This window comes from Limulus polyphemus, unplaced genomic scaffold (assembly GCF_000517525.1).
Source record: "Limulus polyphemus unplaced genomic scaffold, Limulus_polyphemus-2.1.2 Scaffold2885, whole genome shotgun sequence".
Lineage (NCBI taxonomy): Eukaryota > Metazoa > Arthropoda > Merostomata > Xiphosura > Limulidae > Limulus > Limulus polyphemus.
This window is the reverse complement of record NW_013668495.1, coordinates 35,733-52,584: the sequence shown is the minus strand read 5'-3', so window position 1 is coordinate 52,584 and position 16,852 is coordinate 35,733. Positions and strand designations below refer to the sequence as shown.

The following is a 16,852-nucleotide window of genomic DNA, read 5'->3' as shown; positions in this document are numbered from 1 at the left end:
CCAGAGACGTAACAATACGTACAAAGGTATATATCCGCCTGGAAATTCTAGAACCACGAAATGAACACATCAATGTGAGTGAGCAGAAGAATATTTTGCGTCTTTTCAAATGCGATCAAATCTAACTACAAAAATTAAGGTTGCTGTAGCTTTATCAAATTGCGATTATGAGTAAGCCATTATGTTTGATGTATTTACTGTTCAAGCTATTTGGTTGTATCAAATTAGTATCAGGAATGTATATTTTCTGAATGATTGAATATTTGAATTCTTCATTATTAATTTCAGAACATATTAAAAAGTAGTTTATATCTTACGTATTTTGATTATAATTGGCTTTTTAGTGAAGTTAACGTATGCAGTATAAGTTTTATTTCAATCAAGTCAGAAACAGTAATACCTAATTCTGAACATACAGTTCAGTTAACGTAACTCTCAATTTCACTATGTATGAAGTTTGACATTTTACAATAACTCCAGGAAAACTAGCTTCATTTTAAGAATTTGGATAATATTCTAATTGAATATGCAGGTTCGCAATACCATTGTAACCTATCATAAGCAAAATATTACTTTTGGTTAAAACGTGTAGAAAAGTTTAAATTTCAATCACCGTTATGCCTTTAAAACGACCTGTATATAATATATTATGATGTTTTAGCGTGATCAATATATTGCCTCTAGAGGGCAGTATCGAATAGGCTGCAGTAGTTTATTACGTATCGTTTTATCGAAAAGGAGATCAACTGAAAGTTGCACCGAGAAGTGATAATTTTAAACTAAAGTCAGAACGTTGTCAAGGAAGTTCTTATTTTAACCATATACGATAATTATTATCTTACGTAAGTTTGAAAATATAATGGTTTGCTTTGTTAAACTGATATTGATTACGCAGATTAACCTACAACTAGAAGTGGAACTACCACAGTACAGATACATTGTTTGGCATTCTCCCAGCCGTATTTAATTTTTAAAAACTTAAAAAAGTCGAAACAAAAAGTATAACTTAAACAAGGTCTAGAGACTAGTACTACTAGTAGTAAAGTGACATATTTGACTGTTCCTTTGAAATTATTATTTGTACTGTAACTAGGCAGGGAAGAGTGGAAATTGTAATGGTGATTCTTATTAAATGTAAATCTACACTTTAAATTTAATCTTTAAATGTTTTAACTTTAACAGTTTTAAGTTTAAGCCTTATGGATAATCGAAAACTCGGGGTAATAACTAGTATTACTGTTAGTAAATAGTGGTAAATATTCTCATAGCCTTACTCTTAAAATAAAGTTATATTATAACTGATTGCATTTTAAAATTTTATCATATAACACACATGATTAAAGTTAAAGTCAACATTTTTTATGATGCCTTAACATTCTACATGTATATGCTTATTTTAAAATAAACACTGAATATTAAGCTTCAATTAAAAAAGAAATATATAGATCTCTAGTTTGTAACAGTCCATTTCTCAATGTGCAGCTATAAATCGGCTCACGTTGAATGGAACGTATACAAATATCAATTACTTTATTTTGGTCATACCAAACTTTTCATTTCATCTGGACCAAATGGTTATTGAGATTTGTACTGGAGTCTGTTTTTAGCTACATTTTGGATAAGGTGATAATGTAATTTAAATGAGGAATAGGAAACTGTTTGGTTGCATATTATACATGGATGTCTCTTAACCTTAATGCTCTAGCTCAGTAGTTCTCAATGTTGGCCATGCCATGTTTCTAAGGGGTCACAAGTGATTAATGGAAAATTAGGGGGCCACAGTAAATTTTGATTGGGCCACCAAAACTTCACTGCCTGAATAACATATTTAAAATTGAATCAAAGGTTCCCTTCTCCCCATATCCCCCACAGCTCAGAAGTCAAAATGTAACAATCAAAATGTTTGTCTGGTATCTGTGAATGTTTTAGACTGATTCTCAAGAGTAGCAGTGATATAACAGCCCAAGCTAGATTTAAACGTGACAAACATTATTTCTGGATAAGTAGTGAAATAGCTAATAAGTTTCCACAGCTCTAGGTGAAGGCAAAGTTGTATTTTATCGCTTTTCCAACATCTTATCTGGTTTTAGTTAGGAGACTTATTTGCTATCAAAAATACATAACCGCCTTCATGTTGTGAAGATAGGTAATCTTCGCTTATCATTGACCACACTGCAACCGGACATTCAAAAACTTTCAAGTGTTCATCAGGCCCAAGGATCACACTCAATAAAATGTCAGTGAGTAATAGAATATTTTTTACTTGTATAAGTAAACAGTATGTTATAAACAAAATATTTAAAAACAATACAATATTGTAAAAATAATATAAATATATTATAAATCAACAGTGTGGAAATAAAGCAACTTTTTGCCTAAGTAACAGCATCTACGAAGGGTGGGGCCACAGAGATAAATCAAACTGAAAAGGTAGCCACGAGCAAAAAAAAAGTTGAGAAACACTGCTCTAGCTAATACTATTAGTAATAGATGCTAGTGTGGTGTTACACGTAAGGTTGAATATCAGTAAGTATGGCAGCTTGTTTTACATGTATATCCATAACACCATTTTTAATGTTATAGATCAGGTTGATTTAGTATGTTTGCATGTTCCTCATGTACATCTATAAATTACACAATTTTTGATCTTGTAGATCAAGTTGAGTAAGTATGTTTGAGTGTTCTAAGTATACATCTATAAAATCTACCATTTTTAATGTTATAGATCAGGTTGATTTAGTATGTTTGCATGTTCTTCATGTACATCTATAAATCACACAATTTTTGATCTTGTAGATGAAGTTGAGTAAGTATGTTTGAGTGTTCTACATATACATCTATAAACCCTACCATTTTTAATGTTATAACTGATTGATCAGGTTAAATAAGTGTACATGTATGTCTTTAAACCACACCATTTTAATGTTATGACTCTGAGTGATCTGGTTTAGCTTATGGGAAGTTTCATTTTGATATGTCATCTTTCATAAAGTTAATTTTTATGAATAAGATAATCATGAAAGAAAGTTGACAAACTACAAAGTATAGTATACTGCCATTGATATTTTGTTTCAAGTGTTGTTATGAATTCCCATAATATATATCTTGAAAGAGTTTTTAATCATTTTTATTCTGACAGTGCATTCTGGTGTAGATGGCCATGTTGCTTTGTGCTAATAACCTCCAAACTGTGCATTCTATTTTTATACACCAATTTTGCTTTTGTTTTGTGTATATTGCATACTCTTACTTAGATTAGCATATTAAATTATCAACATTATTCATTTGATTATTTTGTAGTTCTGATCTGTATGGGTAGCTTGTTTTGTGAACAAGTTGCTAATGATTTATAAAATGGATTCTCTATATGGTATCTCTATGTAATGTCAACAATTGAAATAAACCATAGTTTTTGATTTCATGGTAGTAAACTTTTAGTTTCCAAGCATTTCTTGTGTTTTATACTTGAGGAAGGGTTTCTTTTAAGTTAAGTAGTGGTATTTCTTTTATCAAAACTGTATTGCTAAGAATGAAGAGATGTAATAAGTACACAAACCAGACTGTTAAACATATACATGTGCATTCCCTGAAAAATATTTTTACAAAATGGATTCTCAAAAATGATTCTTCACTGTCAAACAGTGACTGAAGAAACAGAAGTCATGAAGCAAGTTTTCTATCATGTTGATAATAATTGCTTGTAATATTTTGGTTTCATTGCTTTTCTTTTAGTTTTCTGTAATTTTAATAGGAGTATATATTGTGTGTAAATACATTTGAAATATCACAATCAATCTAAAAACATTTATACATATAGAGATTTTAATACATAATTTAAATTTTCAAATATAAACTATTTTTGTTCAATTTTTAGATAAATGTATTGTTTTCTAAACATAGTTTACATTTATGAATACAAAAACTTGAACTTCTGAAGTTGTGAAATTCAGAAGCACTTGTCCATTGATTAACATAATAATAATTTCATGCAGTTATTTCAAGTTGACCTGTTTTTTGTTATCCAAACCAACTTTTATGCACAACAACAGGTTTAGTAAGTAGGCCAATTTAGACAACTAGTTGTATAAACATTCAAATTGAGGCCTTTTTGTCACATACTTTTAAAAGTTGATCACTGAAAGATGTGATAAGCTCCATACTATAATATATTAATAAACAAATATAAATTACATTGCTAACTTTTGTTCTAAGTGTCTGACTATAGATGTTGAACACAAACAAACTTAGAACAGTTAAGCTCGTTGTCATTCTTCAAAGATGTTTATAATGTAAAACTTTTCAAGGTCTTCATGGAATATGTCCCTGGAACAAAAACTTTTGTCCTTGGTTCACATGAGTAACTATCACATGGTGTCATATGACTAAGTCAGTAGAGGAGGTGTAAATATCTAGTGTAAACTAAGTCAAGAAAATGTGTATAACTTGATAATTCCAGTAAGCTTCCTGAATTAGAGACTTGCCAGTTTAGTGTATCATTATGTAGTTAAAATATTATTATTATTTATTATTGATGTTGGATTGGTTAAGTAGCTTTTTAGATTGAACGTCAGAAATTTTTTATTAAATTTTTGATAATGAATGTTTGTGACCCACGGTATTCTGAGCCACTAGGATTAATTGCTAAAATTTGTTTTGGGTGCAAGTACAAGGTAAAAGTAACTTCTTTCATAATGCTGATTTCAGTATGTACTTAAGATACATTTCTTCAATACATAATTACATATTGGATATCTACTGTAGATTGAGAATAATCATCTACTATTTTTTAGTCCACAAACTCATAGTTACTGTGTATTAGAATATTTCATTTACATATATTCAAGATTCATGAATGAAATATCCAGCTCATTATTATACACGTATATTTCAGCAACTTTGTAAACACACTTTTCTCCTACATTTAATGAATATCATACACCAAACATAAGGTTAATAATAGCTTCTCAGATTTGTTATTTTAATTTAGAGTGGGTTTGAGTCTGAATATGGTGTTAGTTTCTTAAGTTTATTTTGGTTAGTAGCAATAATATCAAAATACTGCAGCCTGATTGGGCAAAAATACAGTTACTGTTCACCAGTTGCTGTGCTATTTGTTTGTGCTTGATTTTGCATATTTGTTAACTTGGGTTTGAAGCTACCTGGCAACATAGGCACAAATGTTGGGGAAAGGACATGTATATGTATGAAGTCCTTTGGATCGTGTGTTGCCGGTTATGTTGATGAACAATTGCACATTAACCTTTTGAAATCTTATCATGTTTATATATGAAAAAGTGTTTAAGCAAAAATAAGTAGAAAAATTAGCCTGACTTACAACCTAGAAATGAGCCTAAAGATATTATTACATATTAGGACAGGAAAATAGGATTTCTTGAATATAGAATGACTAATGACATTACAAGTTTTGTAACCCTAATAATGGGGCACCCAACACCTGCTAGAGTATAGGAATATTAGTACATGATCATGTATCATGGGGAACCAACGTCTACTAGAGTATAGGAGTGTTAGTACTTGATCCTGTATCATTGTTATCCAATGCCTGTTTGGGTGTAGAGTGTTAGTACATGATCCCATGTATCATGGGCACCCAACACCTACTAGAGTATAGGAGTGTTAGTACTTGATCCTGTGTCATGGGCACCCAACATCTACTAGAGTATAAAAGTGTTAGTATTTATCCTGTATCATTGTTATCCAATGCCTGTTTGGGTGTAGAGTGTTATTACATGATCATGTATCATGGGGAACCAACGTCTACTAGAGTTTAGGAGTGTTAGTACTTGATCCTATATCATTGTTATCCAATGCCTGTTTGGGTGTAGAGTGTTAGTACATGATCCCATGTATCAGTGGGAATCTAATGCTTCTTCTCAGCCTGGAAAGTTTTGTAGATCTATGTGATGTTATTTTCCATAAGAGACTTGAATATGTTGTTACTAGATATTGTCATTTTGTTTGAGGGATCAGGTGTATATTAAGATTTATTTTATTCACTCCTCAGTTATCTCCAGTGGTTGTGAATATCTTTTTTACTTATTAATCTAGTAATGTTGCTTAATATTGTTCCAAAGTGGGTTCCTATGTTTTTCTGTAAAATGTACTCTAAATTGTTTTCTTTCATCTTTAGCAAACATTTCTTGCATATTTGTCTTTGTGTTGACATATTCAACTGATTAGCAGAATCTCACTCAGTAAACACTAGAGTATCTGAGATAATTTGTGATTGTTTTGAGAAAAACAAGTGGTTATACAGAAGTTCTAGATAGGATGTCATGATGGTCAGCTGTCTAAACACTATAAATGATGGATTTTTGTTTGGTATCTCAGATTCTCACAACGTGTGGAAGTCTATACCATGGATCCTACTGATAATAATGCTGCACACAATGGACATTCAGAAGAAAGTGGCAATAGTAAGATTTCGCCAAATATTCCAGTAAAGAAGTTTTATAGAGAACCTTACCATAGGTAAGTGTTTCTGTTTCTTCTGTTAATCAGGCTTGTCAGTTATCAAGATAGACATGGGTTTAATACTTTGAAATTAAAGTAACTGCAATTTTCACAATCAGTTGGTATGTATGTCTATTCTCTTGAGTAGTGTATTTCTTATGTAAATAATTTACTGTTTTGTCATTTGGTAAACAGTTATTTAGAATTGTATTAAACCACAATTTACTATTGGTGTTTAGCAGCTCATTCAAATTTGAATTTCACCTGAACTTAAACTGAGCTTCAACTGCTGTAACTAGAAGCAAATGTTTACAAACCTGAACTTGTTGGGTATGTTTTTGTTAAAACCAAATGTTGTGAACCTGAACTCGTTGGGTATGTTTTTATTAAAACCAAATGCTGTGAACCTGAACTCGTTGGGTATGTTTTTATTAAAACCAAATGCTGTGAACCTGAACTCGTTGGCAATGTTTTTGTTAAAACCAAATGCTGTGAACCTGAACTCATTGGCTATGTTTTTGTTAAAACCAAATGTTGTGAACCTGAACTCGTTGGGTATGTTTTTGTTAAAACCAAATGTTGTGAACCTGAACTTGTTGGGTATGTTTTTTGTTAAAACCAAATACTATGAACTTAAACTGAGCTTCAACTGCTGTAACTAGAAGCAAATGTTTACAAACCTGAACTTGTTGGGTATGTTTTTGTTAAAACCAAATGTTGTGAACCTGAACTTGTTGGGTATGTTTTTTGTTAAAACCAAATACTATGAACTTAAACTTGTTGCATATGTTTTGGTGTTAAGTTAGACATTATTTTTTCACAAAATTGAAGCATTCTGAAATGAATATTTTTAGATATTGTAAAGCTGTCCATGTTCAGAAAGAAACTCCCAGTTACATTATTTTGATCAAAATAAATCTTGTCTCTTTTTTAGTACATTGCAAACTTTTTATTGTAGGGTGTTTGTGAATAGAAGTCTCAGTTTGGAAAAAATCAAATTCTTTGGCTTTGATATGGATTACACTTTAGCAGGTATGTACAGTAACAACAGATAAATACTTTTTCTACCAAATGAAAACTAAAAATAATATATATATATATATATAAAGGAACATTTGTTGACACCATATTGATAACATGGTGAGTAAATATAAAGTTGGTTTACTTGTACTGATTTCCTAAAAGCAGTTTTAGTGTAATAGGATTTTAGAACAATATATTTTTACAAGATTGCTCGAAGCTCTGATCATTTTATTAATATGAAGTGTGAGTTACAAGTTTCATTATTTTTTAAACCATTTTCAAATATGTATGCAACTATTCTTTTGTTACAGAAGAGCTTCAATTTCGTGCTCCTTTGTTTTGTTCTTTCTAAACAATGGTAGTATCATAATATATTAACAGTATCTTGGGTGAAGATAAAGCTAAGTTTTGTATATTTTTCCTGATATAGAATACGTTTCACCAGGTTATGAAGCTTTAGGCTTTAAGCTCGTTGTGGACAGACTCGTTTCCATTGGTTATCCTCCTGAAATACAAGATTTTGAATATGATCCTTCTTTTCCTATTCGGTATTTGGCCTATATGTATTCTTTTTTGAATTATAAGTTAAAAAATTATTTATTTTTAGTTATATCTGTTAATGTTCATAAATGCATCTTAGCACACACTACTGAGAAAAATTAGTTCAGAACTGCTAAATTGTTATTTCATCAACAGAGCTTTTTTTTGTATAACTTAATTTTTATCATTACAGCTTCTCATATGTAATGGCTAGAAATCAAATGTTATTAGGGTAAAAGACTTTAAAGGGTAAAAAATTAACTTTATGTTAATTGAATCATAGTTTCCTTGTTATATGCATAAGTTTGTCTGTTTGTAAAGCATTATGAAAGTTTTGTTAAAAATCAGATAACATTTCTAAATGTATGCATAACATTGGCACACACCATTACAAAACATAATCAGAATATTAATCTATTTTCTCATTTTTGTGGATGTATTTCATACTTAAATTTATAACGTGCTTTATAAGATATATTTCTAAAGTTTTTGGTACCATGTTATTTATCTAAACACGTACAGTATAAATTAACCCTTTCCCTACCATTGTCCTTTATATTAATGTTACTAATGTACTTAGTAGTAACAGAAATAATAAGATTTGTTCTGATATGATCTTTTTCATTGTAAAGTTCTATCAAAACATTAGTACTTGAGTTGTGGGGCAAAAAAATAGGTTTTTTAATCTACCACTTCTCATTTTCCTGCTCAGTTATAAAATTCAAAGTGAATTAGTCATTATTTGCTGGAACTTTTTCCAATTATAGCACAAGCATGTAAAAATAGGGACACTTTATGATAAGCAGTCAACCAAAATCTAAGAATTGTGTGACATCATAAGATAATCATACCAAAAACTATCTGTTATTGGTGTGAATACTATTGAAAACGTAGATATATGGTAGTGGAAATAATTATGGAAAACACATGTGATGTACATATAGGAAGCACAATACAAATGGTAGCAATTGGAGGGTGAATTAAAGGTACAAAACATGATCGTAGAAAATATAAAACACAAGTGATTGAATTGTACAATGCACCAAACTACATTTGAGCACAGCAAATTACATGTTTTCATACTGCTATTCAGTTTATCAGTGCATAATTTAGGAATGTTATTCAAAATATCTTGTATTATTCTTCACAATTACTGGTCACCTTTTGAAGTTTTTTTGGTCACTGTTTTTATTTAGGCATCAAGAATGTTCTTTTAAACTTTGGGTACATTAAGCCATGGTTATGAGTATACCTTTGGCCTCTTTACTGTCAAGTTGTAGTTTCACCATGTTTCTGAATGTTTGGAACCATTGTAATTCTGAAAGATGGATTTTTTTCCTAGACCATTGAACCATTATCTGAGATGTAGCCCAAAATTTGTACTAATCTCCACTTTACTCACTATAAAAGTTATGTTGACTGTGACATCATTATTCTCTCTGTTAATGGCCATTTTAAATTGGAAACATTGTTAAAGAGTACATCTCCAGCATCATTCATTCTACTATTTATGGTCCATTGTTCATTTCAACCTTTCAGTCTGTTTCTATTTTCTCAGTAGTAGTATTTCAAGCAGTTACAAAAACCACTACATACTAATGTGTCTCTCATTGTTCAAGGCTGTATTTACAGCAAGGTCAAGATTTCCTCATCTATTTCAGAAATAAAATATCCCAAAATGGTTAACATCACTTGTCGAAAGATTTGGTTTTTCTGATTCATTAACTTTTATCGCCTTCAGCTCCTTTTGAACTTTGAGTCTTGCTACATTTGCTCGTGGAGTATTCCTGATAGCCAAAACTTTATTTCTGTAGCTTGTCTTGCAATATTTCAATTTTGGGAACCATGACTGAACTTATGTTATCACTACTGGGGATAGTGTTATTTCTATAGGCTTTATATTAGTGTTGCACTTTCCAGTGGGTTGGATGACAACCAGCTACATTTTCATATGGTAAAGGTGTCATTCTCATAGTACTTATTTGCTTTTATAATCTTTTTCTTCTTGAATTCCTTGGTTATTTCTAATGCTGTAAATTCTTGTTGACTTTACATTTTTTGTAAGCTATTTAACAAATATTAGTCAACCAACAACAAATCAACTTCTTGACTTACAAACTTGTTAGATTATTTGTAAAGAAAACATTGTCTGTAATATTAGAAAACACACCAAAACATTGATATGTGTAGGCTATTGTTTAGTATATGATAAAATATGCTACTACAGAGAACATATTGAAACATCCAAAGATGTAGATTCATCTTTAGTATGTGCAAACAGAGACAGTTCTGGGGAATAAATCAAACTGTTAGAAAGTGTGGATCTCTAGTAGTGTGTGTGTTTAGAAACCGTGCAGATTCATCCTGTATGCATTAACTACAATTGATATAGGTTTTTTTTAGATAGTTTAATTTAAACAAAATACTTTTATCATTAGGAAGTATGATTTGTTTAGTTTTCAGCAATATAACTATTTATAACATTAACATAGTACTTGATTTCTAGCAGTTGGGAAATACTATGGAAGTGAAAGGGTTAACTTGTTTTTCCATTAGTAATGTGTTTGATAATATTTAAAAATATGTAACATTCCCTATTAGCAAAATTGATTTTGTGTGTACAAGTACCTACACCACTGAGGCTGATATGTCACTGCTGTAAGGGTGTAATTTATGGATACCTTATAATTTCTTGCATACAAATCACATATAACTATTGAAAAATTGTTGTAGTGGTTGAAAAATATTTTATCACATTGATTACACTGATAATTATGCTATGATTTGGTGCATGATCCAAACTAGAGTACTATTAGAAGCAAATAATAACTGAGCAGACTGAATATATAACTTACGTTCTTAAAAATACTTTGCGATTGACTATGCAATGTTTCTTTTTCCAATTACTTTGTGCGTACATATTTCTGTTTCTTTCCATTGTGTTCACTTTAACAGTTTAATGAAGCCTAAACTTTTCTCATGGAAGTCAAAGGATGACAGAAAATTTTAAACTGTAAAACATGGACATTGCCTAAGCTTTTTATTTGTCTAATTCTTGGATGTGGTGTTTACCTAAACTTTGAATAATAATTAAATTGAATGTAGGCTTACCTAAAATTTGAAGAATAGTTAACTTTGATATGGTGCTTACCTAAACTGAATGATAATTAAATATAAATTGAAGTATTATTATAAAAAAATATATACAACATTGTTATGGATGATATTTATTTATTTTTTACTGGAAGTTTTACCCATTAGTTGTCTACCTAGAATCTATTCATTATAGTTTATAAGCTGAAGATATTTAAATATCACACAGCTGTAGGAAAGGAGTGAATTGTAAGCAAGAAATTATAATATTTGTGACAGATTTTTATGGTTTCAAATTGAAAATTTTCTTTTCTTTAACTTTTTCATGGATTGTTTCAAACTTCTGTCAGACATGGCCTCATTGTTGTAGATACTTGTCTGTTTGATGATATTTCTTGAATAGTTCCTTATGGTTGACAGGTGTCACCTCAGGGAATGAATCAGCAGCAGGCAAAGATGGCACCTTAGTTTCTTTGGTAACTTTCTAGTTTTGATTCTTGAAAAATGAATTTTACAGCTGTCATGAAAAAGTACTTCATTGTAGGTACTTTTGAAATGAATTTCACTAAATGTTATGACACTTAACATGACATTTAACATGACGTTTAACAGTTGATTTCTGTGTAATAGTTAAAGAACTGGTTTGAAATTTTAGTAAATTAAGAAATAGCAAATTAACTGAAATGAACAAAATCTCGTTAAACTGTATTTTAAAAATATTTTTAACATCATATCAAGGTGAAATGTAGTTTTATGTTGGTAGATTTTAAAATACGAATTTTAGTTGTATAGTTACAGAAGCTCAGGTTAATTCTAATATGATGGTGGTGTAAAGTTTTAGTTTCACTGTAGGAAGTTGATTAGTATCTAACTTGCTGTTGTTTTTTTTTGTTAACTTTGCTAAGGATGGAAACATTACATTATTTTAATCCAAGGCTACTTTTCAGTGTGACATATTGTTTATAGTTACTTTAAAGCATGTTATATATATATATGGAGATTTTTTTTTATTTGCTCTTCTTTTTTCCGTTACAAACCTAAAGTATTGGGTAAATAGATTTTTCTCCTTTTTTTTACCTAAGAGAATTCTGACTGAGTCAATTAGAGAGTAACCAGGTGGGCTGTAACATCTGTCTATACAATCCTAATCACCATCATTCTGTTTAACTGGTATCCCAGTTAGGTCTTTAGTTTCATCAGTGATAAGAATTGACTGGCATTTCTATTATAAAATTGGCCAATCACACAATTTGTTGCAAAAGAAAAAATAAAATTATAAGGGTGTGGGTGCTGGGTCTATAGACAAAATAGTGCTAATAGTTTAGATCCAGGATTGCCTTGTCTGCTTTGACTTTTGTTCTAAACTGTAATTGATAAGTGAGACTTCTTTTAACTGGCTGAGTGACAGACAGCTGATCAATCACGATATATCTTTTGAAGCCAGAGTTATCTTAACACCTTGGAAATGCACAAAATCCTTAAAGTGCAATGGTGGATGATCAAAAAGTGTCAGCATAGAGGTAGGCTTTAAATCTTTTGTTATACATCTTAATGGTATGCACTTTCAACAGTTGTTTAGAATTACATAGGATAGATGGTTTTCTTTCATTGGACATTATTTTTATGTGTGAAATAATTTAGAATAAGCTAAAATTGAATAGAGGTAGACTTGATCCAATGAAAGTTGGGCAGAGTAAGTATATGACAAAATTGTTTTCTATAACTAAGGGATTTTTGTTACAAATTACAAACATATTAAGTATCATGGATTCCAAAATTCCTTTCAATCTCCTAATCAAAGGACTAAGGAACTTAAAGGCACACAAGAAATTAATCAGTACTTATCATTTTGTATACTTTTTCTTTCAAGAAAATGAATAAAGTATTCAAATGTTGGGCTTGTGATTTTTCACAGGGAAAGACCAGAATGTTATTGATGGATAGAATAAGAATTGAAAAAAAAAGTATTGGCTGAGGTTTGTGCATATACATGCATAATATTCCATATTGGCCTTTTAAAGGACTCAGTTAGTAAATGATTGGTCAGTAATTTGTCCTAGTGGAAACCAATTTGTACCACCTCAATAATTCATGAAATGACTAATTGTACTTAATTGGTCTAATCATTGCAATCATAAATACCTTGTATTTAGTATCTGCCTAAATAATTCATGAAATGACCAGTTTTTATTTCAACTGGTATTTAACTATGGTTATTGGAACATTAGTTAAACTGACAAAAGTCCAGTGTTTACTTGCTGTAAATAATTTTAATATTAAGAATTGTTTAAAATGCAACAGAGTGAAAGCATTATAGACCAGTCTGGGACCCAGAACCATCCAAAAGTTTCATTTGCTGTTCTCATCCTTGTACACATACATCTATGAAAATGTTCTTAAGAAGTATAAAAAAAAAGAACAATTGTCTGCTTCAGAAGACTTCAGTTAGACTGCTGTACTTGTCCTTTTTTATTTTCTGTGACTTGATTAGTGTTTGAATACATTGTACAGAAGTGTTATCATAGTTGTATTTATGTAGAACATACATGTCAACTAACACTATTGTTATCACTGATGATGTGGACTAAAACTATGAAGTTCGGACAGAACCAAGGATCAGCCAAAAAAAACCCTAAGGGCCTCCTTAAAAAAAAAACCAGTATGTACTTTAAAATAGAAACAAATGTGTTTTTTTAAGGATTATTTTTATTTAGTCTCCACAGCATTAAACCTTGAACTTCATGCTATGACATACTTCTTCATTTCTGTATACTTGTAAAGTTTTATTTTTCATTAAAAAAAATTGTTTAGTGTTCCAGGGGAGGAAGTGCCTCTTTTGACCTATAAGCAAGTGCCCTTGGACAGTAGTGTTTGCTTTGTTATTTTAAAATTATTCAGGACAACTTCACTTTTAATTCTGATAAGGAACTTTATAATAATATTCATTGTTAAAGAACATATCACATTTTTAAATTGAGTGCTGCTCTATAGTAATCATCACATATATTTTGATTGAATAACTTAAGGGTTAACACATGTTAAGCACAATGTTAGTAGTGTTCTGAACTTACTAATATTTGTTGAAATCTCTTATTAAGCAGACTTATTTGTTAGACACTTTATTCCATATTTATTGTGGTAGACTTTTAAAGCAACTTTAACAGTAGTAAGGTATATTCATTAATTGACTTATGATAACATTTGTTTCAGAGGGCTTTGGTTTGACACATTATATGGGAATCTACTCAAAGTTGATGCTTATGGTAACATTTTAGTGTGTGTTCATGGTTTCAAGTTTTTGAAAACGTAAGTGGTTATTTTTTTGTATGTTTAAATTCTAATTTTGAAAAATGTGCAGTACCAGTAGTAATGATAAACTGCATAATGTATCTTTTATGATAGTAATTTTTCTGGTTGTGTTAAAGGACCATCTAAGAACTTCAAAGCCTATCATTCAAATATTTCTGATGTTTTCTAAGCTGCATAATGTATCTTTTATGATAGTAATTTTTCTGGTTGTGTTAAAGGACCATCTAAGAACTTCAAAGACAGCCCCCTATCATTCAAATATTTCTGATGTTTTTCTTTAAATTAACTACATTCAAAGACAACTTGTTCTAGAGGTCAACCAGCCTGTTAGAAAAATATAGCTGTCTTAGCTAAAGATGATTTCTTCCAAGGTCAACCACTCTGTTAGAAAAATATAACTGCTTTAATGAAGATGACTTCTTCTCTGCCAAAATTTATATATTTGTGTCCTCAAGTCCTACCATTCTCATTGAACTGTGAAGTACCCCACTTGTGATATTAAACCAATTTGACTAAACTCCATTTATAACAACTCTCTGCTTTCTTCCACCTAGCCAGTTTTCTATCCGATAATTTTTCTAGCAAGCTTTTTATGTTGCACCTTGTCAAATGCTTTCTGATACATCACATCCACACTTGTATCCTCCACTACATAAGCAGTAACCTTTACAAAGAATCTCAAAAGATTAGTAAGGTAAGATTTTACCCTAGTGAAACCATGCTGACTATCCAATAAAATTTTAAACTTTGTTAAATGACTTTGCAAAATATTTTTAATCAAACTTTCAAAACTTTTCCCACCAGTGATATAAGATAAATAGGTCTATAATTACTGGAACAATTTTCATCACCTTCCTTGAAAAGAGAGGTAACATTAGCCAACTTCCAATCTTCTGGTACCTGCCTACTATTCAAGAACTTAAAAAAAATACAAGCAAGTAGCTCGCATATCCAATCCTTAACCTCTTTCAAAACCCTTGGAATACTATTATCCAAGTACTTTAATCATTCTTTAAACTTCTCAGTATTTTCTTAAGATCAGAATTTATGTGATCTTTTTCTTTCTTTTTTTTTTCATCTAGCAATCATTCAGGTTGAGGAGTATTGCTTAATCTTTATTAACAAAAATTTAAGAAAAAGTAAGAATTATTTTTGACCCACCCATCCCATAGTCATCAGATATTAGCCTTCTGGTATTGCCCCTAAAAACTGTATTCCCATCCTAATACTTGCTTACCCTTAATGTATTTGAAGAAATTTTAAATTATTTTTAACATTTTTGGCCAACCTTTTCATATAGTTCTTTTGACTTCCTAATTTCTTTCGACCAACTCTCTTGATCTTCTATAATCCTCCAAATCTCTCATCTTTGCAGTGAACTTAAACTTCTTATATTTATAATGCTTTTATTTAATATTATCCTTTGCGAGCCAACTTAGTTATTTAAAAGTACTGTTGTACCTACATTATACCTCTCTCTACATCTTATGTTTTCTTCATTATTCTGGCCCTCTCCACTGTCTAATCCTAGTTTACATTTTCTCTTACAGTAGGGTAAATAGCTCTTGCAAAAAAGCCAGCCCCTACCCTACTTAAATGTAAACCATCCATTCCAAAAAGCTCCATTTTCTCACATTGAATTGATCCCATAAACCCAACCAGTCAACCTCCTATTCCTTGCTTATTACCCTAAGCTTAGTATTCAGCCTTAATGATATACTTATAATTTCATTCCCAAAGTTAGGTCTTCGAAGTATCTCTGACAGAATTAAGTTATTGTGACGCTTTTCTTTGAATGTCTTCATTAATACCTTGTACTTAACAATTAACCCGTTATCTACCCTTCCCTACATCATTAGATCTTATGTGCACTACAAACACTGTATCAATACTAACACCCTTTACTATATCATTTGCTCTATCAGTTGTATCCTCCACCCTTGCCCCTGGGAAGCAAAACCTCTTTTTATTCCTGTTTACTCCATGTGCTGTACTAAAGAATCTCCTATAATAGTATCCTTTTATCTTTCCCTCCTAAAATTTATCAGCTACAAGCCAAAAGCTTAAGTACCAGAATTTGCTCTTTATAATTCAGTACCGTATTTTTCGGTGTATAAGATGCACTTTTTTACCCCAAAATTTGATGTCAAAATCTGCTTGCGTCTTATACACCGAAGGTATGAATAATATATATGTATATATACGATATACACAAGCCATGTATAAATATATTTAAATAGGCATGCATAGTTTAGTTCCATTGAATGTGTTATTTATAACAATAGTAGTTTTTTTCTTTTAAAAACATAACTATTTATAATGCTTCCTAAATAATAAGAAAATAAATTACAGTGAAGGCAATGAAGATTTTGTAGGTTTTGAACCAAACTAAATAACAGTAAATGTTTTTTAG

General features: G+C 30.5%; 1 protein-coding gene across 1 annotated transcript in view; it reads left to right on the top strand.

The window, feature by feature from the left end:
- Positions 1-691: 691 nt before the first annotated feature.
- Positions 692-16,852, top strand: part of LOC106468134 (cytosolic purine 5'-nucleotidase-like) — a 41,133-nt gene continuing 24,972 nt past the window's right edge. Inside the window, exons 1-5 of the mRNA XM_022396441.1 lie at positions 692-842; positions 6,352-6,492; positions 7,433-7,506; positions 7,928-8,045; positions 14,341-14,436. Coding sequence (XP_022252149.1) covers positions 6,380-6,492; positions 7,433-7,506; positions 7,928-8,045; positions 14,341-14,436 — 401 coding nt within the window. The 5' untranslated portion in view covers positions 692-842; positions 6,352-6,379. The remainder of the gene's footprint in view (positions 843-6,351; positions 6,493-7,432; positions 7,507-7,927; positions 8,046-14,340; positions 14,437-16,852) is intronic.